The 27,022-nt window shown below is 46.7% G+C and overlaps 4 protein-coding genes across 8 annotated transcripts; 2 read left to right on the forward strand and 2 right to left on the reverse strand.

Moving 5' to 3' along the window:
* Positions 1 to 3: 3 nt before the first annotated feature.
* Positions 4 to 13,457, reverse strand: LOC108075583 (uncharacterized). Its single transcript, XM_017168101.3, has 8 exons — positions 12,998 to 13,457; positions 3,600 to 3,733; positions 3,233 to 3,364; positions 1,468 to 2,855; positions 935 to 1,404; positions 751 to 871; positions 413 to 693; positions 4 to 354 (listed from the first exon to the last, which is right to left on the reverse strand). Exons 2-8 carry the CDS (start codon positions 3,728 to 3,730, stop codon positions 124 to 126), a joined length of 2,754 nt encoding a protein of 917 aa, XP_017023590.1. The 5' UTR covers positions 3,731 to 3,733; positions 12,998 to 13,457; the 3' UTR covers positions 4 to 123.
* A 104-nt stretch (positions 13,458 to 13,561) lies between these two features.
* Positions 13,562 to 16,638, forward strand: LOC108075414 (ATP-binding cassette sub-family G member 5). Of its 3 annotated transcripts, none has more exons than XM_017167839.3 (12): positions 13,562 to 13,670; positions 13,902 to 14,075; positions 14,160 to 14,268; positions 14,327 to 14,517; positions 14,584 to 14,728; positions 14,784 to 15,249; positions 15,426 to 15,543; positions 15,603 to 15,696; positions 15,755 to 15,893; positions 15,950 to 16,141; positions 16,195 to 16,381; positions 16,436 to 16,638. In XM_017167839.3, exons 2-12 carry the CDS (start codon positions 14,016 to 14,018, stop codon positions 16,547 to 16,549), a joined length of 1,815 nt encoding a protein of 604 aa, XP_017023328.1. In that variant the 5' UTR covers positions 13,562 to 13,670; positions 13,902 to 14,015; the 3' UTR covers positions 16,550 to 16,638. The 3 variants fall into 3 exon arrangements, with proteins under 3 accessions (XP_017023328.1, XP_070142949.1, XP_070142950.1); XM_070286848.1 differs by lacking the exon at positions 13,562 to 13,670 and adding an exon at positions 13,693 to 13,805; XM_070286849.1 differs by lacking the exon at positions 13,562 to 13,670 and adding an exon at positions 13,734 to 13,751.
* Positions 16,639 to 17,028: 390 nt separating this feature from the next.
* LOC108075402 (myotubularin-related protein DDB_G0290005) lies at positions 17,029 to 26,081 on the reverse strand. Of its 3 annotated transcripts, none has more exons than XM_017167824.2 (5): positions 25,966 to 26,081; positions 22,810 to 23,018; positions 19,605 to 19,809; positions 19,153 to 19,476; positions 17,029 to 19,087 (listed from the first exon to the last, which is right to left on the reverse strand). In XM_017167824.2, exons 1-5 carry the CDS (start codon positions 26,003 to 26,005, stop codon positions 17,385 to 17,387), a joined length of 2,481 nt encoding a protein of 826 aa, XP_017023313.1. In that variant the 5' UTR covers positions 26,006 to 26,081; the 3' UTR covers positions 17,029 to 17,384. The 3 variants fall into 3 exon arrangements, with proteins under 3 accessions (XP_017023313.1, XP_017023312.1, XP_070142809.1); XM_017167823.2 differs by having other exon boundaries at positions 19,605 to 19,845; XM_070286708.1 differs by lacking the exons at positions 22,810 to 23,018; positions 25,966 to 26,081 and adding an exon at positions 19,891 to 20,180 and having other exon boundaries at positions 17,030 to 19,087.
* On the forward strand, positions 20,508 to 22,658 carry LOC108075403 (kinesin heavy chain). The gene is made up of 2 exons (XM_017167827.3): positions 20,508 to 22,325; positions 22,381 to 22,658. The coding sequence occupies exon 1, from the start codon at positions 20,508 to 20,510 to the stop codon at positions 21,993 to 21,995; it is 1,488 nt and encodes a 495-aa protein (XP_017023316.2). The 3' UTR covers positions 21,996 to 22,325; positions 22,381 to 22,658.
* Positions 26,082 to 27,022: the final 941 nt, after the last annotated feature.

Consider the following 27,022-nt stretch of genomic DNA (forward strand, 5'->3'; position numbering starts at 1 on the left):
TCCTTCGACTAAACACTATTTATTTCAATAATTAGTTTCTATTGAATGTACAGTTCGAGAGGCTGGGCCATCGGTCATTCAAGTTCCAGATCCTGGCCAGCTGCAAGTCGCCCGGAATTCAGCCTACCGACTGCGCTGCTTGCGACAGGCACCACGGCAATTGCACAAAAAGACAATGAAGGTGACAAAGAAGACGAGCACCGAGGCCAGGACCAGGGCCATCGATGTGGTCTGGTCGTAGCTGGGCGTTGGATCCAGCACATGCTGCTGGGGCAGCAGCTCGAAGTCGACTAGCACTTGGGTGCCGTTGGGCGGCGGGCAGGGCTGCTGCACAATAATCTCCTGGTGCTGAACCTGCAAGTTAATCAATTTGAATTAATTAATTTTAACAAAAACTTAGGCTGAGACCCACCTGCTTGTTGCGGCACAGCTGCAGTCCGGCGGAGTTGGACAGGGTCTCGGCACTGTACTCATCCTGGACCAGGACAGGCAGCAGCCAGCGTTCCGGCGATACGAACTGTAGCCAGGACCAGAATTTGGCCAGGTTTTGCGGATGCACCAGATACCCGCCCACCGCGGCCAATGCCAGGCTAATCAGCCCGTTGACAATGCTGGCCGAGACCTTGCAGGGCAGCAGGTGGGCGCAGAACAGGGCCAGCGTCTGGATGAGCGTCAAGTAGAGCAGCATGTAGCCTGGAAAAGCGAATAAATATTGAAATTGTTGAGGTAACTACAACAAAGATCTCTTACCCATATATAGGTAGATGCCAGTGTCGCTGCTGTTGGAGTAGGTGTAGAGTCCTGCCATGCTGTGGGCCGGCAGCAGATATGCAAGCCAAATGCACAGGCTGGGAAACAGGCCAAGGAGACTCTGCCGAAACAAAGTGTTTATTAAGTATTTTACATCCCACGCATAATTCATAAAACCTCTCACCTGCACTATGATGTAGAGGCTACGGGTGTAAAGCCCCAAGCGGATATCCCGCTCCGCATGCCGGCGATCCTCCTGCGTGTCCCGGATGGTGAGCATGACCAACGGCCAATAGACCAGCACCATAACGCAGTGGTGATAGCCCAGTCGATCGTGATAGGTCAGCTGCGGATCGGAGGCGGGCACGTCCCAGAAGATGCAGCCAATGCATAGCGAAAGCACGGCGGCGGCGATCAGCTTGCTGATCCAGGTGAGCAGTGATCCCGGCTGCTTGTAGCCGGCGAACCGCTTGATCAGTGCACTGATCTGCCCAAAAAAGCCGGCCTTCAGCGTGAAGTTGGGCAGTGAGGCGGGCGGGGCGGCGAGCGGTGGCTCCGAATTGATCTGATCCCAGGCGTTCGCCAGTGATTCGATGCGGGCCGAGGACTCCAGCATGGCTGCGGCCGACAGGTCATCCAGGGTGACCAGGTCCACTGGTGGAAGATTATAGTTATAAAGTAAATGTTACGATAGAAAAAATACCCATGTTTACTCACAGTAATAATCCGCTGGGTTCTTGAAGGGCGGACACGGATAGCCTAGTTCGCCCATGTGTCGCGGCAGATCTGCACGACTGCCGGAGAAGACGGTCCTGCCGCCGGAGAGCAATAGTACCCCGGAGCACATGGACAGGATCTCGAAGGTGGGTGGCTGCAGCGTCATGATCACTATGCGACCACCGCTGCACCACTGCCGCAGGTATTCCACCAAGAAGAAGGTGTCGAAGATATCCATGTTGCTGGTGACCTGGTCCAGGATCAGCAACGAGGACTGGGCCAGCAGCTGGCAGGCCACGCTCAGGCGCTGCTTCTCCGAGTGCGTCAGCGTGGACACATTGGAGGCACGCACCGTGTTCAGGCCCAGATCCTCAATTAGCACATCCATGCGCTCCTCCAGATCGCTGCGATCCAGGGGGCCCCGCAGTGCGGCATGGAAGTTCAGGGTGCATTGGACACTCATACGCGGGTCCAGGGAGGAGACCTCCAGAGCCGGGACATAGCTACACAGCTCTCGAAGACCGCGGCGGTTCACTTGCTGCCCATTGATAAGGATCTCGCCGCCCAGCCGCTCACTCAAACCGGCCAGACACTCCGCCAGGGCACTGCCCTCCCTTTGGGAGGTGGCCATAATGGCGAACAGGTCGCCGGCCTTGGCCTGCATGGACACTCCGCGCAGGCAGGGATTAACATCCAGACAATGCACCTGGATGTTCGGGTAAATTAGGCCCATGCCCGACTGCTTCCGGCCGTGGCTGAGTCCGTTTGCATTTCCGTTTCCATACTGCCTAGAGCTGCCATACAGCCTGGCCTCGTGGTAGTCGTAGCCCAGGCCCCCGCCATCATGGCCCAGACCGGCGCCCAGCAGATCCGCCTCGCTGTGCGACCTGTGCCCGTAGTGCTTCCCGTTGCCCATGTACTGCTGCTGGTGTTGCTGCATCTGGTGGTGGTGGTGCTGGCCCACCGCTATGCTGGCCCGACTGTTGGCCTGGCGCAGAGCAGCCGCCGGCACGCCGCCCTGTCCTCCTCCGCCTATCTGGGCCCGTGATTCTGGGCGCGAGTGCGGCATTCCTCCGATGGCACGGAAGTCGGACTCGCTGCGATACTTCCGGAGATTGGGCGGCACCCGGCTTCGGGTCGTCTCGTTGTCACTGCTGTCATAGCCGCTGCTGCCGGCGCCGGCCGGAGCTCCCGAGCTGTCCCGGAAGGCACGATTCACACGGCCACGCACTCCGCCCAGAGCACTGGAACCGCCGCCGTGACCTGGCCCTGAACCGGGACCCGGACCCGGACCAGGTCGGTGGGAACGCTGCGATCCGGCGTTGGGCGGAAAGACTCGTGGCAGTCCAAACTTCAAGTAGGTGTACATATTGGAGCCCAGGGGAGATCTGAGAAGAAAATATAGAGAATTAGCATAGCCAAAAAATATTTGTGATGAGGTGCCTGAAAATATGAAGATACTAGCAAAATTTTCACTGACGAGATCGAAAGGTAATTATTAAGTTAAATATTAATTAAGATAAATATTTATCAAACACGTTTCGGAAGAAATTCATATTATAACTAGCTGAAGAAGAGCTCTCTCAAAAAATAACTTATGAAAAATCTCCCTTTTAAAAATACGTTCAACATAAATCTTAACGCGACTTCTAGCTCTGTTTGTGGAGAAGATGTAATACCTAAAAGCTGATATCATGTTTTAGCATTGTTAACGCCTGATTATGTTTAATAATTGCTTATTTAAATAATTTGCGGGATTACTCACTTGGGCCCGTAGCGCGGATGATTTAAGATTGATTGCACTGTGGTGTCGCGTAGCTGGAAGTTTCCATATGGCAGCGGTGATTTGTCCGACGAGCCCAGAGCCGAATCGGTGAAGTCAGAGTTCAGGTTTTGCCTGTGAAGAGGAGAGTGAGGCATTTATGGAGGGGATGGAGAGCGTAATCAGGGTGCCTGCTGCAGTTGCGGTCAGCTGGACATGATTGGGGGGCTTGTCCGAGTTCAATTAGCTCTTTATGGCATCTGAACTTCCGCTTTTTGCGGTTAAATCAACCGTCAAAAGTCCAATAGACAGGTGCGGCAATGACGACGCACACCCATGTCTGCAGTTGGAAGGGAGTTGTCCGACTCACCTGTAGATGGACCAGGCGTGCAGGTCTTCGGAAGCCGCCGGCGGCAGCGGGGTATTGGGTCCGTGGGGCACCGAGTAGCGCCGCTCCTCGCGTGACATCTTCTTGCTGTTGGAAAAGTTGCTCAGCTCCATGGTCTGCAAGTATTCGAAGTCGGAGCAGCAGGTTAGAGAGTTCGGGCCAAAAGCTTAAGCTAATTCCAAGTCAAACTGGGTCAAGAATGCCGCGAGAATGGCTGTGCTATTATTACTCATAATTTGCGGGAATTAGCCTAATGACAATGCCCACATATATCCACAGATCCACACATCAACACGCAGTCTCAGTCGGAGTTTGGCATCGGAATTGGAGTCACAGTCGCAGTGGCAGTCGCAGCCATTGTTATGACAAAAGCGGAAATTGTGTTGGATATGAGTACGAAGCGAACTTGAGACACCCTAACAATAACCTAATAAATATTCTATTAAATTCTCAAGTAACCTTAAAGCTTTCAGTCTTATTATTTATTATTTATTTAAAATTTATTAAAACAGTTATAAGCATACATTAGGTTAGGGTTTATGATAAGTTTAAGCAAACTTCTAGTAGTACCCAATCCATAGGTTCTCTTGTCATGTTGCCAACTTGATATCTTCTTTGGGCATCTTAACCTGAGCAGGTGCACTTAAGCCCGCCAAGACAATGACACCTAATCGGGTGTTGTCTTTCAGATTGCCCAGTTCTTGGGTCTTGCGTTAAGCAAATCCAAATTGCCGGTCGGGAGAACAAAGCGCAGCTGATTTCGACACGGCCCCTTGGTTTTTAATTGCCATAGACCAAAAAAATAGAAAAAACCCACCAAAAACTGAGAAAAACCCATGCAAATGAGCCACAAGTCAGAAAATGTTGTTTGCTGTGTTAACTATTTGCTTTAGTGCCGCTGCGGCGGCATTATGCAATCGAATGAAAGGCAAACAAACTAGTGCACCTGCCCCAGACGCTGTCGCCGGATTGTGCACTTGGATTGCGGAGCAGCCAGGCGTGCGGACTTCCGTTTTGGCATTGGGATTACGTAGTCAAGAGTTCTACGAGTGCCAGCGAGTGCCCAAGATCCACGGCGAAAGTGAGTGGTCCATGCTCCAATATTGCCTTTGCAATTGCAAGATGCCAGGCGTTCCGACTTTCGTGAGGCTGAAATTGCGAATGGGACGTGGGGAGGTGGGGCGGAGCCCAGAAGAAAGCTGGGATTACGGCACGCCGAGAGTGCTTTCGCCCAGCTTAAACTGCCGATTATTATTATATGTATGTGTGTCTGGCGGCGTACTAACACTTTTAATTGCGTGCTAAATTCACTTTAATTAAAATCGCTTGTGGCATAATCGCATAAACGGATTTTCCTCCTCAGTTCAACGCATTTTACTCGATTTTGTTTGTCTGCCAGCGTTTTTTGTTTACTATTATCATTTCTTTCCCCCACAATTATATGCCTCTGTTTTTCTTGCCGTAACCGTTTTGCCGGGCCACTTTTTTTTTTTCTTTTTTATTTTAGCCAGAGCACTTGGCGCCGAGTGAAAGTGGAAGTCAGGGAAGGTGGTTTTAATACCCGCGAGAGCCTGCTACAGTTGAGACAGGGCATCGCATCACATCACCCAGGCCGAGCTACCTACACACAGCTGCAGATACAGATACTCGAAGCGACCAGATGCAGATATAACAACTTCTTAATTTATAAAATATTTCATTTATTTCTGATCTACCATATGTTAATTTAGAAGAGGTAATCTAAAGATACTATTATTATTTTAATTTTTAATTAAATTGACATGGTCTAAAAAGAAACCCTCTGCTCACTTGCGAATTTTAAGCTCAAACAGACTTTTATACTTACAATCAATAATGGAGTACTTCAGATACCACTAATATAACAAATTAAGAAATTTCTTTGAGTGCATCCCATACTAAAAAGCAGACCTTAGGGGCCGCAAAAGAAAGAGATCTGCGGCATCTAAAGCGTCGCTTTGTTGTGCTCCACGGCAGTTGTAGTGAATGAGTGGTATTGGGGGCAATGATACGGCTCCGACCACGAGACAGCGGCATTGATTTATGCGATCACGATGCGCCGCTGACGTCGAAGCCGAAGCCCATATCTAAGTATCGCAGAGTACGCGTATCTGTATCTATCCATTGTTCGCACAAGTGCGTGAAGCAAAAACATTGCGAGTGGCACAGAAAAGTGAAATATGATTAAAATGACTTTTAGTTTTTAACTAATGCCTCGCCGTTGTATTTTAAACTGTCTAAAACTAGCTCATCATGGATGTATGTCTGGGAAATTGAATAAGATACAAAATTACCACTAATTGTATCAATTGGTCGCTAAAATCGCACACGAGCACATCTTCTTTCACTTAACCAGGCCATTTCAAGTGGGACTTTGCTATTATAACTAAACTTTGGGGCAGTATAACTTCAATTTGCTTACGAGGCCATAAAGTTCTGGTTATCGCCAACAACAGTGAAAACTTGTACTTTAGCACGTTTTGGAATTTAGCTAAATACTTGTACACTAGGTCACATATCAATGTTCTTTTCTATATGAAAGAATGTACTAATAAAGTTAAGAGCTAGAATCACAATCGTGATTAAATATGAAATAATTTTAATTAACAAAAACAGAGCAAAAAAAGGTATGAAATTTAGATTAGTGTTAATATTTACTTGGCTTGAAGCCAAATATGATTGCTTACTTCCCACGACTGGGATACCTACAGCTCCTATTGTTTTTGTGCAGATTTTGGGTGGCCTTCTAGCCGCTATCCATAAGCCAAGCCTTAGCCGCCTTTATCAGATCGTGGCCAAGCTGGCTGCATACCGACCACATGAAAAACTGGCTGCAGCTGCTGCCCGGGGAAGCGGACAAAGACAGTTACAGCTGCAGCCTGGCCAGAATTATATCATAGTCTTGATTAGCTGGCCATAACCAAAGTGGGTCAACCGATCGTTGCATGATCCGGCCGAGACTGGGGACCAAGACCGAAGGTAGCGGATATTTGCCTGTCAACGGCGTCGACTTGGCCTGCTGGTGTGAATAAATCACAAAGCGCTAAGTAATTGGCCAACGGTTATTGGCAATAGCTTAGCAGTCCGATTAGGCCAATTGGCAGCCAGCTGAGAGATGCAGCGATCCCGTACAAGTATGAGTTCGAGTGTGACTCTGAAGTCTGAGTGCGAGTCCCGTTGCTGTCACTCGGCATTCCCGTTGGCCAAGAGGCCGGAGATGCAGCCATCGGTTGACAAGACGAGAACCGTTTTCTGCGCACACACACATGACCATTGATGCACAACTGCAGTTAGACACGAGCTTCGACCACGACTCCGGTTTTTCGGTCACTGATCGCCGGCATGTGCGCACATTTTATGATTTAATGGAGCGCGCCCAAGTGGTTCCCGCCATAGTGATTTGCTACTCTCTCCGAACTCGTCTTGGCCCGGTACTTGAGATGGCCGCAATATGTGTGATTGGAGGCAGGGCTGACCTGCGGTTCAGCGAGCGATACGGGCATTTCCATTCCCACGCAAAAGCCCATTAAATTGGGTTAGCTTCGCCAGCTTTTCATTTCACTGCCATCCATCCATCCAACGCTGCCCAAAACTTGTTCTCCGGCCCAAGCAGGCAACAGGTAGGTCAGTCTCCCATATCAAAAGCTGGCCTCTGATTGCCACTGACAGCCGGACGGACTGACGAACTGGCTAACTGAGACAAAAAAAAATCTCACTTGGCCCAGTGAGAAAGTGAAACTCTGGTAGCATAATTTGTTGCTGCCGCGGCTCACGGGGCGTATGATAAATACCAGCAAAATATTTCGCGACTGGCGCTGAGAATGCCTCAAAGTGGGTCGCCAGTTGCAGTTTTGTAATTTGCAATTAATAACAGAAAGGAAATTGTATGCACAATGAAGCCCGAATGCACTTTTGGGCCTCAGAAATATTATTGAACTGAGAAAAAATGATATTAAAATACAATAACCCATAATGTTGTTTTTAATGTTAGCGAAGACCCTAAGACTTTTGTAAGAAAAAATCTTAACAGTTTTTACAGAAATTTTTACATAGTATATTTTAACTCGTAAATTTACAAATTATAAACCAAGATTTAAACCATGACTGCCTTTTATAACATTCACATTTCCTAAATAAATAAACTTTTCATTTTAAGCTATAAAAAATATCATCATTAACTTCACTTTCCAGTTATTAATAGAGTTCCGTGAAAGAAGGTTATTATTATCATTATTTAAATCAAACCTTTTTCAGCTTAAAGCAAACATAAAACCAGATTTTTAATCTTGATATTGTGCGTTGTTTAGTGTTAAATGTCTTAGTGAGTCATTAAAAATACCCAACATTTTTTTTAACGAAACCGCAAAATGTTCAATCGCTAATGCTTTTGACAGAAACATCACTTGGATCACGTCGGCGGATAAATTTAGAAACATTCGCATCTCCAAATCCCGAATACCCTTCCCAGGAGGGGCACAAGAATGCATCGGGCGGGGCCAGGAAAGGGGCGGCAATACAGCCGAGAGAGCCGATATTGCAGAGCTGACTAATGCCACTGCCAGATGCAAATTAATAATAAACAAATTAAACGATTGCCAGCCCGTGGCCAGCATTCCTCGCTTCATTCCGGCCGCAGAGCGGTTTGTTGAACTTGTCTCCGAGCGGCGATCTCCGGTCCGGCGAGATGAAATTTTTTGTTGGTGATTCTGCCCCGGGAGGAAAGGCATCCGAGACGACGTTTTCTGTGTGTGTGTGTGTTAATTGAACACTCGAGTTTCGAAGATTTTGTTCAAGTTTTTGTTTGATTTTTAGCACGTTTTTTTTTTTTTTGTGTGCTGCCGAGTATGCAAATTGCTGGCCACGTTGTGTGCGATAGATGCTCACGCTTTTCGCCGAGGTATTTCCATATGCCCACAGCATATAGTGGTCTCCATGGCAGATCGGAGACAGTCGGTCAGCCAGAGTGATGGGCACGCAGCGAGGAAATCTTCGCTTTACGACTTGTGAAAGTTTCGGCTGCGTAAATTGATTATGAGTGGGGCTGCGTCGGCGAAATACGAGCAGAGATGGGTCTGAGCCCAGCAGGTGAATGAAAGATGCACAGCGAAAAAAGGTTGGAGACCAAATATAAGTTTAATATAGGACAATGGGGAGTGTAAAGAGATTTTGAGAAGAATTTGCAGAGGAGTGTGTTCCTGAATAACGAATAAGTTAAAAACCAGAGTAATTAATAGCCTATATTGAATCCATGTATTATCAACTTTATACCCATTTCCTTATCTGCACTTAAATCTTAATGCAGCTTAAAAATGCCAAATGTTGTCTCAGTGAAGATGCAAAAACTGGTCTTAAACTGTTACGATGTAAGTGAGCTTGACTTATTCGACAGTAAATATTTAACAAATGACACACGCTAAGTATTTGCGGTTATTTATTCCGAGTAACTGATTGAGAAATAGAAGTAACTGATTACAAAAAACAATTTTCAACAAATAAGTTACTAAACTAAAGTGATTTTTAACCAGTATCTAGCGCGTAAACTGTCAACAAATACTGCCTGAGAATTGAGTAGAAAAAAATGATTAATTAAACACTGACTAATGGGATTTCTAAGCTGCCCCAAACTGACCCGATTTGCGCTAATGGATCTGGCCCACAAATAGCCAAATTCAATTGGCCAACGACTGGGTCGGGGTAGAGTCACAACCAGAAATGAGTTAACCGCCGAGCTGGCAGAAATGCGAGCACAAGAATTCCGCTGACTCTTGTCGCTCTCGTTCGACTGTGACCCCAAAAAGCCAAGCTAATGTCATGCCGATGCTGCCGCCGAATATTCGTCATGGCTGCATAGCCCCCACTCCGGAGCCACCCCGTATCCACTGCGGATATACCGCCTAGCCACCACGGCGGTGCTCTCATTGCGGGGCTTTCAGCGAGCGGATCGGCTTTCGGTTTTCAGCGCTTTTTGTGGTTGGAAAACTCAGGCAAGGTCAGTTTTATTAATTGGCCAAACGGAATACGAAACTTTGCCTCAGTTTCGGGCATCTTTACAGGCAATTAACGCTGAGCAGAAACCAAAACAAACTGAGCCAAAGTCGAAACAAAACACTTTCCTGTATTGCAACAGACTTGTGAAAGTGGCCAACAATTGTGGGTAAAATTTGCATGCGAATGCCCGACCCACTCCCGCCGCTCCCCATTCGCCTCCGCGGCACACACACGTGTGCCAGGCGGCTAATTGACATAAATTCCATGTCAAACCAAACGAAAACGCAAAAAAAAAGGCAATTTTTCCCTGCGTTGTCGTTGCATGAATAAAAATGCGCGAGACAAACGGAGTTGGCCAAATTCCCGAACACACCCAAGAGACCAACTGGGTCTTAGGCGCCATTCGCACACTCAAAAAATATTTAATTTTTGCCTTAGAAATTTGTTTTCATTTCAAGAGGAAAAACAAATCAGAGATTGTAGAATTCTTAGTAAGAAAATTTTCATTTTTTGCGGATATGTAAAGTCTCTTTGGGAATACATTTAAATTACTTTTTTTATTCTAACAATATTTGGCCATTCAAAGAGTAAATAAAATCTAAGTCTATTAAAATTATTTCTACGAGACTTAAAATTTTTTGACTTCCTTTTTTTAGGAACAAATTTCATCAAATTTTTTGCTTTATCTTCTCACAAAACAAAAATTTTTCCAAGTGCCAAGCCGGGCTAAATAAGTGACACGGATTTGAGGACCAATTTATTCGGCTCACGTTGACTGACTGCCACTGCTGAGTATCCATGTCAGCGGAGGTCTCAGCCATCTCATCGCCGTCTTGTTCTCCGTCTATTCTGATTCTATGTCAGGCCCAAGACTGAGCCTCCTCCTCCGTCTGTGAACTTCAAGTGAAATGAAGTGAAGTTCTTCTTTTTACGACCATAAAAGTCACGAAGTGTGTGCGGCGGATACTTTCTTCGCCGCCTAATTATGCAGCTGTTCTGCTTCTGCCTCGGCTGCTGTGTTAATTTAATTACAATAAAAAGTAAATTAACTTGCCGAGGCTCCGTACCGTATCTATCAATGGCCACAATTTTCATGGTCGCAGCTTTTAATGGCCCCCAGCAGGAGGAGGAGGAGGAGGAGGAGGAGGAGAGTTTACTCTGGGGAATTTCGAATTTGGAATTTGAATTTCCTGCCCGGCGAGTTTTCACTTAGCCAAGGGTCCGTAGCATTCCGCTGACTTCATCCTCCGTCAGTGATCATTAAATCGCGTGATTCATCCGTCTCGGAATAACCAGCGACTAAGTTCAATTGAAAAGGTATTGAGCATGATTGGGAGACTGGGACTGCGACTGCGACTGCGACTGCTGCTCAGGAGACTCAGATCGGATGGCCGAGAGAATAAGAACAAGTTTTGGCCAGCGAGATGCAGCCACACCTAGGAGACCGAACGAAAACCCGCCTAGGCCAAGACAAAGACAGAGACAAAGACCAGAGACCAGCGACCAGATAGCTTCGATCCGCTGCGAGTGCCAAGCTCGCTCCAAACTCACCACAAGCCATAACTGACAATCAATTCAACTTAAGCCTTTTTTTGCCGCGCCTTCGACTTTTGTCTAGACTCTAGAGTCCGCGCGTTGCTGTCTTAAGTCTTTTGATTTTTTCCCCTTTTGGTGTTTCTTTTCGATTGGAACTGAAATTGTCGAAATTGAATTACGACCGCTCTCTGAGATCTTGTCGCTGCGGTCGGGCCTCTAAGCCTTTTTTTTTGGGCCCAAACAGCAGCCACAAATCATCAGTTAGCCCCGTTAGCAGCTATAATAATACTGTTAACTAATTTACGCCACAACGACAGACAGCAACAACAATGGGGGAAAATCAAGAAAAACAAAACACCAAGTCAGCGCGAAGAAGAACCAGAAGAAATCGTTTTGGGGACGTTTTTCAATGAGCATGGCCATGGCCATGGCTCAAACGACATTCTAACGGTCCCCGTCGACATGACGGGCTAATTAGGTGCGAGTAATTTGCGAAATAGAAGCCAAACGGAGGCTGGGAATCATCTGCATTTCAAAGGGATGACCACCGGGGCAAAGGCAATGATGTGCAGTTGAGGCCATGAGAATGGTGCTAAAGCTTTGAGATTCAAGATCCAAGAGAACGCCATCAGGTCGCGGCTCATTTTCGGATGAGAAATCAAGTTCCGCGCGCTGAAACTTTTGAAAGTGATTGTGAGCCAAGATTGGCAGCTGCATCGAAATTGCAAAATGAATGTGAAAGTTGCTTAGCCGCGTGGTTATTCTTTAAGAGCCAGTATAGGAAATTTATGTAGAAGATGCCTATAATGGCGATAGTGCTTATGGCACTTTTTTTACGTATCTAGGAGGAAATGCCAAGACCAAGACCAAGACTAAGACCACGACGATGCTGGCATCTGCGGGCAGGGCGCACAAAAAGTGATCCCCGGAGAGCCAAGAAGCCAGCCGGCCAAACAAACAAACAAACAAACTGGAACTTGTATCTGTGAGATACACACTTGCGACGAAGACAAGGCAAGACGAGAAGACGAGGCAAAGCCAAAGCCAAAGCAAGCCCGAGTGGGGCTCTTGGCCGTGGCTTTGGCTGCCACTTGGGTTCTGGTTTTGCTTTTGGCTCTGGCTCTGTTCTGTTCTGTTCTGTGCAGGGCGCAGAACTCGCAGTGGAAGTGCTGGAAACGAAATGGTGGAGGCTAAGATACATTTGCTAGACAAAACCCGCTCGCGGGATCTTTGACCTGAGCTGGTGACGACCGCGCGAGCAGAACAGAGAACATAAGAATACAGGAGGGAAAAGTGGTGGATACTCTAACTCTGCACCTTCAGTGTGTACCTTACACGGTGGAAATAATTGGAGAATAATAAAGAATTTCAGAAATTGAAGAGAGATTTACCAGAAAATAGTGGTGGAATGTATAAGATAATTATGAATTGTAATTTAATTGATATTATGGAACTGGATTGGATCACACAAAAACAAAAAATTGCATTTTGACATAGTTTGCTCCCTAAGAAAATAAAGTTTTCCTCAAATTTGGGCCACAGTGAAGACAAATCTTTATACAAAAAGAGCATTTATGAGTTAACCAATCAAGAAACCCCACGTTTTAAGCCAAAAATTGTTCTTTAAAATTTTTCTTTCACTGTACTCTGCATGTGTATGTGTGCAAGTACTCTTGAGGTATCTTTGAGGTGGCAAGTGCTGGTCGCTGGTCGCTGGGGTTGCCTTAATACAATTAACAGTAAAGACCAGTTGGCCAAACTCTAATTAGCCGTTGGTGGACACGACAGTGACACTCATTCGTGGCTCAGATAGATACTTTTGTATCTGCAACACTTACGTTACAATGTCGATCCGCTGCTGCTGTTACACCGATGTCCGCATATTCCACATAGACACACACGCTCTACACTAAACACTCTACACTCGGCACACACTCACACGTCACTTATTTTCGCTTTTTTGGCGTTTCTTATGGAACCACTTTTTCGTATCTATTGGCGAGAATCGCAATCCGTTTGTCAGGCGCGTCGAAAAAATAACAACATTTGCATGCACTCCGATGGGGCCATTAGGAAATATATATATTCCACCGCACAAGTAACTATATATTAGACGTGTTATGCCGCAAACATTTCAATTAGCCACCCGTTTGCAATGTATATATTTTAGCTGTTTTTTCTATATACGATATATTCTCCCTGCTTCTGCTTGGAGTTCTTCTGTGTGTTATTCAGGCGCCGAAAGACTAAAGATCGGAACCAACCGCGGATCGGTGGAGGCAACTCTCTCGGAGCTCGGCTCGCAGCGAACTGAGCTGAACTTGGCCTCGGCCGCCATCTTAGCCCGTTTGGCTACGCTGGAAGAGAGCTAGCTCTGGGCCTAGAGAGCCGATTTCCAGGCGGAGAGGGCATCCCCAATTGGAAGATCAGTAGACACTTGGCTGGTCGTTCAGCAACAGTTTCTGATCAGTTGGAACGGCGCGCTCAGTTGGTGTAGACGTGTTCGCGGAGGTTGGTTTGGACATCACAAAATTCTTGTTTAATTAAAAAAAATAGCTAACAGAAATTAGAATTAACTTTTAAACCTATAAAGTGTGTATTTTATTTAAAGATGAAATATATAAAATATGTGTTTCCTTGCAAAATGTAATTCTGCTTTCCTTTAATATTAAATTTAGGTTTTTTTTTGTTTTTCTCTCTCTATACCATTCTCTTTTCGTTTCCCCTGTTCTCCAACCACAGCTCTTCCTAAAACCACTCTTGAGCCACGAACAGCGTGTGAGGCAGAGAGCGAAAGAGGCCCAAACAAACAAACAAACACGCTAACACACACACACCTGCAGCTCTCAGGTGGCTATGAAAATGATCGGCAGCGACTACGTACTGGAAGCCCACAACATTTTCCACACCACCGAGGCAAGTGCCGGAAAAACTCTCTTCTCTTCTAGAGAACCACCTTCCATTGCTCAGCTCTTAGCTCTCTCTTAATCGTTCCATCAGGTTGACGGTGGTGGCTGCTTCAATGGAGCCGGCAACTCGGCTCTGGTGCTCAAAGGCGTCAATCTCACCGTGCACAGCGGCGAGGTGATGGCCATTCTGGGATCGAAAGGTTGGGTATTTCTTTAAAATTTAAAGAGTTTAGTTACTAAGTATATTTACCATTTAAGGAAGCGGCAAGCGGGCTCTTCTGGATGTGATCTCGAGGCGCGCCGATGGAGCCACTCGCGGCCAGGTGCTGCTCAATGGGTCGCCACTGTCCAAGGCCTTGTTCCAGCAACGTTGCGGCTATGTGACGCAGTCGTGCACCTTTGTGCCAGGCCTCACAGTGGCCCAGACACTCCACTACACGCCCACCATTGTGAGTAATTGAAATAAGTTTTTCTATTGATTTAAAATCTAAATATTAAAATGTTTGACTTTTTAGTTGAGCGGTTACCTGAAGAGTTCCAAGGTTCGCCAAGTTCTGGCAGACCTGGCTCTTTCCCAGGTGGCCCATAAGCGAGTGGAGTACCTGAACATTAGCGAGGCGCGACGTCTAGCCATTGGCATTCAGTTGGTCAGGGATCCTGGTGAGAATACCTTAAAGCTTATCCTGGCTTATGCTTAACTGACTTTTTTTCTTAGTGATGCTTCTGCTTGATGAGCCCACTCATGGACTGGATCCTTTGAGCGCCTATCTCCTTATATCCATTCTCTCCAACACCGCCAAGAAGACCGGCTGTGGAATTCTACTTTCTCTAGAGAAACCGCGCTCCGATGTATTTCCCTTCCTAGATCGCGCACTGTTCCTTTGCCTGGGCGGTGTGGTCTACTCCGGAGGCACTCGAGCCATGCTGGAGTATTTCCACGGGATTGGATTCCCCTGCCCTCAGCTGGAGAATCCGCTGATGTACTATCTTTGTCTGTCTACCGTAGACAGACGGAGTCGTGATCGGTTCTTGGAGTCAAGCCAGCAAATCGAAGCTTTGGTGGAGCGATTCTCGCGAGAGACTCCCATCTCGGATGCCCCCATCAATAATATGGGATCCGGAAAGGTGCCGCTGGCCTACGGAAAGCCGGGAGAACTCAAAGTTTGGGTTATGCTGTACTTGTAAGTGTTTACTATATTTGTTTTATATTTTTTTAAAAGATATGAACAAAAATGCTGCCGCCAAAAAGTAGACAATGTTTTTTGGAAACAGAGTTTCTGCTCAAGTCATTTAATATTTTCTAAGTAATCGAAGTTTTTTTCCATTGTAAGATTATTAATAATTGATTTTGCTTTAGAAAACTGTTGGCCTCCACCTTTTCCTGTGGCCTTGTGGGCATGAAGACACTATTCCTGCGCATGCTGCTTCTGCCCTTGGCCATGAGCATCCTCTGGGCCTTCTACACAAATGTGGGAGTAAGTAGGCCAATAATACAGATTAAAATGAAAAATTTTAATAATGGATAATTTCCTAGGATGATGCGCATGGCTTCTTCACCAGAAACGGCATGATCCTGAATATTTTAGGACTGTCCTATGGCTGCGGAATATTAACAACCATATCTCTATGTGAGTTACTAAGCTTCCTCCAAAGTTCGCCCTTTACTATATTTATACATTTTTGCAGTTCCAATTTGGCGTAAAAAGTTCTCGCAGGACACTCCAGAGGGTCTCTACTCGGGAACGACTCTGCTGATTGCCTACAACTCCGTTTCCATACCCTTCTCCGCGGTGTCTGCCGTAATAGCCAGCTGTGTCATTTATCCGTAGGTTTTTTGGACCTTAGAAAAGTCTATGGAATTCAACAGTTTATTTTTTCCAGTCTCCTGTTGGATGTTAAGTACAATAATGGCACAGTTTTTGGCTACTTGCTGGTGGCTCTGTGGTCAAGCTTTGTGCTTGCGGAGCAGCTAACGATTGCCTTCCTTCTGGTGGTCAAGGTACCTTTCAATGCAGCCATAGCAGTGACCTATGTGCTGGTTATCAGCATCGCCCTGGCCAGTGGCACAGTTCGGTAAGTTTGTTAAAGAAAACAACTGTTTTAAACATGAGTTTTCCCTTTCTTAGCTCCTTTAAGGGACTGCAACCCTGGCTGCAAGACAACACCAAGGGCACCCACACCCGATACGCCTCCTCCCTGCTCCACAGCATAGCCTTCCAGTCGCGTAAGCTCAACTGCACTCCCACCGCCTCCGTTATCTGCCCTAAGCCGGCGGACTTTATGCACGAGCGTTTGGGTCTGCCCGACCCCGATGTAAGATATATATATAGATATCTGTGTAAAATAACTATATAGCTTGGTATTTAGGAAACCATCGACGTGGCCGCCTCCTGTGCCTTTGCTGTGGGTCTAGCTGCCTTCAACATGCTGCTCTACTTGTTCCCAATGCCGCGGTGCGTGCGCCAGAAGTTCAAGGACTGATGATCATCAATTTTGCAATGCAAATCTTGCACTAAGTTTCTTTTTATTTAAATGTATTTTTAATTTAATAAAAACACCCGAAATATGACTTTAAAACTTGCTAAAAAATGAAGCGAAGAAATTTACATTTTTCAACTTTAATTTCAAATAAACAAAATTTTAAAAGGTTACATCATTAAAATGTCCAAATATTTTTAAAAATTATGATTTTCGAAAAGTTTCAATTAAGTGTGCTGTTTTTTTAAGCCAATAAAAATCAACCGCTTTCTTGATCAAAATTAATGCAACTTCAGCTAAGTTATGATAGATTTCTAATTCTGCCCCCGATCCAATTGCAACCTGCAAGGGTATACTCTCTTGTTACGAATTACATTTGATTTTATTTACAAGAAGACTTAAAACTATTACAATTTCGTAGTGAATCCATTGAACATTAGACAACAAGTACACAAATAATTCAATGCAATTGCCCAATACAATCCGCGGCCGGTCCTCGATACGTTTCGGTTTTCGCTGCCAATTCGCTTCAATTCAACAATTGTCTAACGACTAAACATAATCCTTTTATTTAAATAACTAGATACACGCATGGAAATTCATTAGAACGCATCTGAAACTGATTGAATGAATGTGCGCGAGTGTCGGGGGTTAAGTTAAGCTGGGTTTATGTGTCGATATGTTATGTATGTGCATCAGATGATGAGCGGGATCTGTCTTTAAAATACTGTGGCACCTATGTAGCTGCTGCTGGGGTAATGATGGTCTGGAACGGATGGTAGAAACGGGCGTGGGTGTGTGTGTACTGCAAGTGATTGGTTAGTTGGTGGCCCAGTGGCTAGTCCGTATCGTAGTAAGCATAATCGTAGCTGGTGTCTTCGTCCGCATGAGGGGGCCTCTTTCCGGCCGGCTTCTCCTTCTCCTTCTTCTCCTTGTCCAGCTGATGCTGCTCCTTTTTGCTCTTGGCCGACTTCTTCGACTCAATGGGCGCTCCTGTCGTGGTAGTGCTGGTGGTAGTGCTCCTAGTCGTGGTCGGTCGCCGGGTCGTTGTGGTACTGGTGGTGGTGCTGGAAGTGCTAGTGGAGCTGCTGGCCTGCGGACTAGATGACGCCAGCTGCGGACTATACTGAGAGTTGTACTGCTGTGAGTTCTTCTCCGCCTTGTAGATGTCCGCCCGCAGCTTGTTGATGCTGGCCGCCCCGAAGTTCAGCGACTGGGCAGTCTTGAAGAGCTCCTCTTCGTCGCTCAGGTCCGACTCCCGTTCACGTTCGCGCTCACGCTCGCGCTCCTTCTGGTAGGCGGATTGCTGCTGGCTCTTCAGGTGGCTGTGTGCCTGCTGAAAGCCATGTGGCTGCCGGCTGGATACCACCGGAGCGGCACTGGTCGTTGAGGTGGAAGAGCTGCCACCTCGGTTGCGCAGGAACTTGAAGCGATTGCGGGGGAAGTCGTTCTCGTACAGCTCCGGATGGTACTGGCCATCGTCCTCGTCCACATTGTAGTAGGGATTCGCCGTAGTCGGCAGGGCCGGTGTCGCCGCCGACGTCAACTTCTTGCTAGCCGCCGGCGTGGGGCGATGGGTAATCTGTGTGTGAGCCTGCGCCTGGTAGCTCTGCTCGTAGGGCTTCTTGTAGGTGGTGGGTCGGAAGGTGGTGGGCGTGTATGCCTCCTTGGCTCTGGATGCAGCTGTCACAGGAGTTGTGGGATAGTGCAGCTCATCGTCGGCATAACGCTCTGTGGTGGCTTTGTAGGTGATGCTGCCACGGCTGGTGAACGAGCGCGGCTTTGAGCTGGGAGCCGAGAAGGGAGCGGGCTCCTGGGCGCCCACCCTGGTCACTACCTGCGGCTGCTGGGGTTTGTGGCGCTGGTAATGGGGCTCCAGTTGGTTGGGCTTCTTCTGGGCCAGCTGGAAGGGCTGCGGCTGTTGCAGCTTGGGACCCTTGGCCAGATCTCCGAACTCGTTCTGGTTGATGTAGTTGGACTCCTGGGGACCCAGCTTCTGCTTTCGCACCGCCGCCGCCGTGGGCTTGCTGCGCTTGTCAAAGTCCTGCACTCCCTTGCCCGTTACCTTGGTGGAACTGGAGCTGTAAGGTGGTGGCGTGGTCGTCTTGAGGCGATAGGCTCCACTGTTCGGGTTGTAGGTGGTGGGCTGGATGCGCTCCTGGGTGGGGAAGTCACTGGAGCCGAAGCTGAAGCGGCTGGTGATGCTGCTGCTGGGACGCGGCGTAGTCACCACGCTCTGGCCCGTGGTCTTGGCGTGCGGCGAGTTGTCCAGGAAGTCCGTGTTGAAAGTGGCGTGCAGGGTGATCTTCTTCAAGGACTTGGTAGTTGCCGGGGGAGCAGCAGTGCTGGCGGTGAGGGGACTGCTCGGAGCAGAAGTTACCCGTTGGCCTCGGGTGGGCGTGACCCGCGTGGTCTTGCGTTGGAAGTCACTCAGATCGTTGGGCTTGGGGCGGGCGGGCTCCTCGTCGTATTCCCGGCCGCCGTGGCGGTTGGAGAAGAAGTGCGAGCTGTGGGAACCCTTGAAGATATCATCTGCGTCTTCTGCGGAACGGGGTGGGAGCGTGATTAATTCGGGTTATGCCTCGCAAGGGGCCATTGTTTCTTACGCTTCGAGTCGTCATTGTTGTTGCTGTAATTGTTGCTGTAGTTGTTATTGTAATTGTTGTTGTTGTAATAGCTACGCTCCGTCGTGGTCGATGTGGTTGTCGTAGTCGTTGTGGACGCGGGGGAGCTGCTGCCCAAGATGGTCGGCGTGTAATAGGTGGAAATGGGTCGCTTGGTGGGTTGCGTGATCTCCAAATTGGGACTGGAGCTGGAGCTGGAGCCGCCACCTGTCTGGGCGTAATTGTGGCGAGGGCGTGACTTGTGCTCCACGCCGCGATTGGAGTTGGGGCTGGCATTGTGGTGCTCCTTAGAGCGCCGCACATCGCCTGCAATTAGAGATAACCCTGGTTGAAATCACCACAGATCACGACTCTTGTTCCCCGTTAATAAAGATGACTTAATTATTTGATAAACAACCTCAAATATACCTGGAAACTGGAACCTGTCTACTTACCACTTTCGGCTCTCTGAAGATGGAAGGTGGCCTCCTCCTCGTGGGCGGCCTTATTGTCGTCCCCGCCGCGATACAAATCGTTCAGGTGACCGTTGTCGTACAGGGAGGTGGCCTTGTCGCAGTCCACGTCCAACCAGTTGGCACAGATCTGCAGTTCCTGGTCAAAGGCCGTCGTATTGGGGCAGAGGAAGCGGTAGTCCTGCACCTGTTGGACAAACGGATTAACTCTTCGGTGTAGGAGCTGCGCGAAAACAGCGAAAGCATCGAAAGCACCAAAAAACAGCACCATTAGATAGGCAGAGCAACATGCAAAATTCAATGTTATAAGTGGGTTCGATTAAGCCGAAAGCATTAGGGCCAAGAAACAAAGGCAGCAGCAGCGCAGTTCAGGTTTAAGCCACAATTTTGGTAATTGAAACTGGTTGACTATAAGGTTGGTAAACTGCAAACTTGGCCAACAATAAGCGACTAATAACAAAGCTATTTTCTATTTTAATTAAATGAATATAAATATATAAGGTTAAAACTGATAATAAGTTAAATAAGAGGTAATATAATGTTTAATATGGTTATAGAAATATGTCTTATTTGCTTTTATTTATTCGTTTTACTTAAAAACTAAATACATTTCCTGTTATGGCAGTTAAGGCAGTCTTAGATACAGATACAGCTGCACATATCCAATCAGCGAGTTCCTTGCGAGGTCGGCTGGTGGCTTTAATGCCACCAGAAGCATTCGCTGGCGATGCCTGTCGCAAACTTTGGCATTTCCACATGGCACTTGGCACTTGGCATTTGCCGAGACCCGCCGGGAAGCTTCTCCGCTCGGCACTCGTCCAAGACCAGGTGGTGAACGTTCTCGGCCTGAACGTTCTCGATGTGCCATTGTGCACAGTAGGCCAAATGACAAACGAGACACAATCAGACACTCGAACCGAAAACACCAGACACGAAATCTGTTCTTTTTATTTTTACCCAATTATTGTTTTTATTATGCAGAAGATGCACCATTCCGGCCATGTGAGGGTTTATCTGTTCCGCAAGCTCTCCGCCCCGCCCACCGACCTGCAGCGGGAGGTGGGCGAGGTGGCGGTTGCCGAGGTGTTGGACCAGGTTCTTGGCGGACACTCGAGCATGGTGTTTTGCTGCGGTCCCGGTAATACTGGCGGTGATCCGGAGGACATTGTCACCCGCATTTGCGGGGAACTGTTCTCCGGCATCCACGCGCCGGATCAACCAGAAATATCGGTGCGACATGTGAAGCTGAGCGGCGATCCGAATGACCTAACAAGGAACGTGACCAGCACTGCTTATCGGACGCCGCTGGATCACATTGTGGCCACTCCTCGGGAGCTACTGGACTATTTCCAGACAGTCAAGGGGAAAATGGGCCTGGATGGCGAGTGCCGCTTCCTTATGTTCAACGTTCTTGTGGACCAGAAGTCCAGTGCCGACTGCGGCCAACTGCAGCTGGTCCACCTCAAGGAGGTGGGCGAAGATTTCCAGTCCACTTACACTGAGTCCGAGTCTGGGTCCCAGTCCGAGTCCCAGTCCGATTCCGAGACCCAGACTGGAACCGAGACCGAAACTCCCCTGGAAACGCTTGGGAAACTTCTGCAGGCCCTGGCCCACAACACCAAGACTCATCTTAGGTACCACAACGTGCGGCTGACCGGGCTCCTGAAGGAACTGCTGGGCAACTGCGGGAGAACTGTTCTGATAAATTTCACGAATGAGCCGAGAAGTTGCAAGCGCGTCGTGACCAAGTCGTTGCGGATTAACCGAGACGAGCTGACCGCTACGGTTTGGCAGGCAATGTACAGGCACGAGCGCCAGAAATACTGTTGCCTGAGGGAGAAGGTCCTCAGCCTGGGAGGCGAAAGGCCAAAGGAAATGGAGGCGTTCCTGGAGGACTTAGAGGGAGGCCGGTCTCCGGAGGAGAGATGCGGGAAATCGGAACAGGAGCAGGGTCTAATGCAGCAGAAGATGCTTGAGATTCGCACCGAGGCGGAGCTCACCATTGCTCAGCTGGCGGACCTAAAGTCTGACATGGAACGCTTGGTGGAGCAGAACTACCGCCAGGAGCAGCAGCTCGAGCAGAAGAACCGCCAGTTGACCAGACTGAGTACACTGCTTACGAGCGCTCGCGAGGATCTCAGAGCGCAAAGGACGCAATTTAAGGGCAAGCTGGCCGAGGACCTGGGTAAACTCAGCCGCCTGTGTCGCCTCCAGAGCAAAATTCAAATGAAGGTTCACCGCCGCCATGTGTCTGAGGTATTCGACTTAATCCTACAGGGAAATCAGCAGGGAGAAGCCACCCGGACTAGCGCAGAGGACGAAGAGACAGATGATGAGCCACCTGAGAAGCCTAGGACAAGCACCACCGTCTAGCACTAGGCTCCCAGCTCAGCACCCACGAAGACCCCTTTTAAAGGTCAGCCGGTCGTCTTCGGCCATCCGGGCCAGTCACGAAGCATTCGGAGCAATCACACATTCCCCAGCTCATCTGGCTATGCCCCTTTGCCATTTAGCTGGGGCTTTGACACGGCGATACAAACGGGGACTGCCAGCCAGTTTGCCATCCAGTTTGTTTCCCTTACCAATCGTTTTTGCTATGAACGCTTCGGGAGGTCTAAAACAGAGATGTGCCATGTAACTCAGATGGAACGGGATGGTACAGAGATAGATGCTATTCATTCTAAATTTCGAAGATGCCGACAAGTATAGTATTATAGAGATGAGAAATTCCCCTCTAGTAATTTTCTTCTTTCCACAGAGTTTTCATATGAGAGTGATTTTTGTTTTCAAACAGGTCGTAATGGAACTGGAACTTAGACGCTCAAGAGAAGTTCAAGGTCATTTTATAGAAATATGTTTCATGTCTTATGGGAAGAAGAACCTGATTCTTTCGATATATTGTATGACTTATTTTAAGCCTCGCAAAGAACTGTTCTAGTGCTATTCGCCTGTCCAAATTGAATGTTTAGCAAATTGTACGATAATTGTCTAAATTCCCATCTACAAACTTCTGAGGCTCTGAATGAATAAATTATGGTAAAAACAAAAAGTTTTTAAGTTTTGGTATCAATGTACATGTACTAAACATTTTATAGAAAAAAATTACATTCTTAATTAACCTATGACCCGCTTTGCTGCCTTGAATCATAGCCTGGAGCACTTGCACCTGGGCAATGGGAACACTCACCCCCACTCCGGGCAGCTTGACGCACACGTGGAACATCTGGCACTGGGTCTCCGGATCGGCATAGTAACCACCTAGGATCTTGTCATGGCAGGTGAACTGCGTCTTGGGCATATTCTGCAGGCTGTAGGTGGGCCAGGGTCTGCCGAAGGCCAGGTCATCATCCTCGTCGAGCAGCTGCGCCTGCGCGAAACCGGAGCAAAGTGTCGTTGCTGCAAGAGTAAACAAGAAACAGAAGCAGAAATCGTGATCTGGTTAGGACTGGTCTCGAGTCTTGAGTGCTAGAATGGCTCCTCGATCGGAGAGGAGATGTGTATTAGTTGAGTGTTAGTAACTGGTGCTGGTGCTGGTGCTGACCTGGTCAAGTGACCTTCGGGCCGCATCACTTTCGCTTACAACTGCGACGCGACGCGAGACGAGCTTGTGATTTATGTGTGCTGGAGCACTTGCCGTGCTCCAAGGCTGCTGCTGCGGAGCCAGAGCCTCCAAACGCGCCGTTCTGCGAGTGCTCGAGACGGCTTTTATTTACTTTTTTGGAGCATCGATTGGTATTTGTGATACCGAGAGACATCATTAACATTTCGGCGCATTCCCACAGCGATGCTGTGGTCAGAAACACATGAGGGTCGCTCAATTAAAATGCCAAGTCAATCAATATTATGGATTACGATTGTCGTACTCGTGTTGGGCACTAAAAGCTAATTACCCCAAGGCACCACATGTATCACTGAAGTCTCTTGTCTCTGATTACTTCTTTGGTTGCCTATTTTTAAGCCATTACTCATTCGGTGTCGCAGCTTCTGTTCTTGGCCCCAGACAGCGGAAGAGGGGCTCGCTGCAATTAAGGCAGCGGTAATTGCACTTGCAACTCACAACTGCAACACTGCAGAACTCCGGCTCCAACTGCGGCTCCTCTTCTCCGGCTGCAAATTGCCCTCGCAGGTTGCATAATCTGCAGGCACCCAAAAACAGACGAATCTGTTAAAGGAAACCCCAAATGCAAAACAAAGAGAAAACCAGACATCCAGCATACAGTTCGAAATTCGAATAAAAGAAAGATGCCGTGGCAGCCCTCGACTGTGATTCGCATTTAATTCACGTGAATTTCAAATTCAACTTTCCTCCCCTGCCAGCCAGAGCCATTGTCTGGCAGTGAACTATGACTGGGCAGCAGCTGGGATGGATCCCCATCCCAGGCAGGTCTTTTGTCCGGCGCTGATGGTTCGATTCCGATACCAATTGCGGGTCGCTGGAGTGAATCTCCAAATTGGACAGAGCGCAGAGCCTCGGCTCTCACGCAGTGGGCGAGGGGCGAAGGGCAAGGCGAGTCCCCTTGAGCCACCGTTTTGGGGCGTTGTCCCACTTCACTCTCACTCGCAGATAATTTACAGTATGATAATTATGCTGATGACCCACTCTTAGCCCTAATTGCCATTTCTCAGCCTTGTCTTCATTTGGTTTTTGGCCTGCGCTTCAACAAATTACGCTGGGATCCCAAATGTGATCGATATGAATCATTGGCTCATTGAATCCCATTAATTTCCTTGGCGAGCAGTGGACCTTGGGCCAGTACATCATTTCTATATGGAAGCATTTGTTGTAAAAACAAAAACTAATGAGCTTGCGATTTTTTATTTCTTGTCGATATCTTGGCATCTTTTTTATTAAAAATAACAATATACGATTGTTAGCAGAAGGCTGATCGCCAATAAATCAGACCTGAAGAAGCTGAGGTTTAATTTGTTTAAAGTTGCTTTAAAAACGATTGGAAAGTTTGTAATATCGATGTTTTTGCTTGATTTTCGAAAAATGTTTTTTGGGTACATTAAATATGAAAAGACTTTCCCTAACTTTTCTTGACATAGTTCAAGATAAAATGTATATTATAATAAATCTGGTATAAAACAAGAAAGGAAGCTAACTTCGGCACGCCGAAGTTTGTATACCCTTGCAGATATTATTTCATTGCATTTTACCTATACTTATTATGTTGAGAGTTTGACAGTTACAGTTTTACATTCCCAGTTTTACATTTTCCCTACACCTACCGATCGGTTTATATGGCAGCTATATGATATAGTTGTCCGATTTTCATAAAATTTATACCAAAATTCTGAACTAATAAAATAAGCTTATATCCCAGAGTAGAAAAAAATAGTTTGAAAAACAACGAAGTTATAATTTTTTTTCTATTAATTTCCTGATCGTTCCTATGGCAGCTATATGATATAGTCGTCCGATTTTCATAAAATTTTTACCAAAATTCAGAAATAATATAAAATGGTCATATGTCAAAAATAGTGCACATATGTTGAAAAACAGCCAAGTTATAATTTTTTTTCTAAAAATTTATCGAACATTTGTATGGCAGCTATATGATATAGTCGTCCGATCCGGCCCGTTCCGACATATATAGCAGTGAGAGCATATAGAAGACTATATGCAAAGTTTCATTCAGATAGCTTTAAAACTGAGGGACTAGTTTGCGTAGAAACAGACAGACGGACAGACAGACAGACAGACAGACGGACAGACGGACAGACGGACAGACGGACATGGCTAGATCGACTCGGCTGTTGATGCTGATCAAGAATATATATACTTTATAGGGTCGGAAACGTCTCCTTCACTGCGTTGCAAACTTCTGACTGAAATTATAATACCCTGCAAGGGTATAAAAATGCGCTACTTGACGTATTTTATTATATATAAATATTTTGTATGTAAATGTAAAAAATAATACAATTTGCAGATAGGGACTACTTATAATAACCAAATAGAAGTCGCTAGAATATTTTAAATAATTTTTAAAAAAAAATTAAAAAACACAGTCTCAGTAACAACTTAAATGAAATGCTTACTTTGTTGTAGCCTTTTTTAAATTGCTTTCCTACAAATGATTTTTCTTAATCAATAAATACTTATATTCTATTTTTTTCTTCTAGCATTTAATAAATTCTACCAGTTAAATTTTAGTTGCGAAATAATACAAATATTTTCCTTCTACTCTTCAATAAATTTCATGTGTTTTATATTTCAATCCTTAAATACTAATAAATACCTTTGTATACTTCTTCCTTCTAGCCCTCAATAAATTCCTTCTCTCCAAAGGTTATTTAAATATTTTTTTAAGGACATCCCTTAAGCTATTATACTCACCCAATAGAAAGGCAATCATTGCATAATCTGGGCTCAACATGTCGTATTAGTTTTTTATAATCCAAATGCAGGATGATATCCAATATGTAATCCAGAGCAATTAAGCTGATAGTTAATGTCGATTTTCACATGGATCGCACTGCAAGACAAGAGAGGGGGCGCACAACACCAGAGATCTTATGAGTATTGGAAGGGATTTCGGTTGCAAAACCCTCCCCAGCTGCACAAGATGTTTGTTTCTTCGTTACTTTTTGATTTTTTTTCGCTATTTTTTTGTTCACTAACTAACTCAGCACGAAAAGCATCGCCAGCGAGCGGATCATTTCCATGGCGAATGTGCCAAAAAAGTTGTCCGTCATGTAGGAAATGAGCAGTCGCCAGGTAGATTCTTCAAACTTCGATCGTGTATGTAAATGCGTACGAAATGTGTTTCGCAAGGTGCGAAAACTACGGAAAACCCATTTAGAAGGTGCAGCGAAACGTTGAGAGACGTCTGCGGCTGCCTCACTTGGCTGGGCAAACAGCGGAAAAGCACAGAAGAACGAACCACTACCACCGCTGACTCTACCACTAGCCAGCAGCCAGCAGCCAGCAACCACTAACCGCGCGGAGGAGACAGGCGAACCAGGCGAATGGAGCGGGCAGAGCGAGGCGCTGCGATGCGCGATCTGTGACTTTATCGTCCACGTTGTCGAAGCGAAATGATTTCTGAAAGCGAAAGGAAACCACTTGGAGCCCATCGCGCAGCTTGGCTGCCAAGGCAGCAGCCGCCATCATTAACAGTGGGTATGAGATAATGAAAACGTAACTTGGATGGATTTCTAGGCTTTTATAGAAGTCTGTAGAAGGATTTTTCTTATAGAATTAGCATTCTTTTAAATTAGCATAATAAAAATATAACTTGGATGATTTTTTAGGTTCTTTTTCTAAAAGAATGTGTAAAGATTTTCCTTATGGAAATCATATTTTTTATAAATCAATTGCCCCTGGAGTTGATGGTGGCAAACGCAATATGAAGCAGCCTGCAAAGGTACTAAAAAATCGGTTAGAAGTGATT

The sequence above is a fragment of the Drosophila kikkawai genome, chromosome 3R, assembly GCF_030179895.1.
Source record: "Drosophila kikkawai strain 14028-0561.14 chromosome 3R, DkikHiC1v2, whole genome shotgun sequence".
NCBI classification, from domain to species: Eukaryota; Metazoa; Arthropoda; class Insecta; order Diptera; family Drosophilidae; genus Drosophila; species Drosophila kikkawai.

Bases quoted from the DNA above. Each gene is read 5' to 3' on its own strand.
- LOC108075583 (XM_017168101.3), bottom strand. From the start codon at position 3,730: ATGGAGCTGAGCAACTTTTCCAACAGCAAGAAGATGTCACGCGAGGAG. The intron at 694-750 runs GTAAGAGATCTT...TCGCTTTTCCAG, and splicing joins TGGCATCTACCTATATATGG to GCTACATGCTGCTCTACTTG. The intron at 355-412 runs GTGGGTCTCAGC...ATTAACTTGCAG, and splicing joins AGCTGTGCCGCAACAAGCAG to GTTCAGCACCAGGAGATTAT.
- LOC108075414 (XM_017167839.3), top strand. From the start codon at position 14,016: ATGAAAATGATCGGCAGCGACTACGTACTGGAAGCCCACAACATTTTC. The intron at 14,076-14,159 runs GCAAGTGCCGGA...TCGTTCCATCAG, and splicing joins ACATTTTCCACACCACCGAG to GTTGACGGTGGTGGCTGCTT. The intron at 16,382-16,435 runs GTAAGATATATA...CTTGGTATTTAG, and splicing joins TGGGTCTGCCCGACCCCGAT to GAAACCATCGACGTGGCCGC.
- LOC108075402 (XM_017167823.2), bottom strand. From the start codon at position 26,005: ATGTTGAGCCCAGATTATGCAATGATTGCCTTTCTATTGG. The intron at 19,477-19,604 runs GTAAGTAGACAG...CTCTAATTGCAG, and splicing joins TCTTCAGAGAGCCGAAAGTG to GCGATGTGCGGCGCTCTAAG. The intron at 19,088-19,152 runs GTAAGAAACAAT...CCCGTTCCGCAG, and splicing joins CAACAATGACGACTCGAAGC to AAGACGCAGATGATATCTTC.
- LOC108075403 (XM_017167827.3), top strand. From the start codon at position 20,508: ATGACAAACGAGACACAATCAGACACTCGAACCGAAAACACCAGACAC.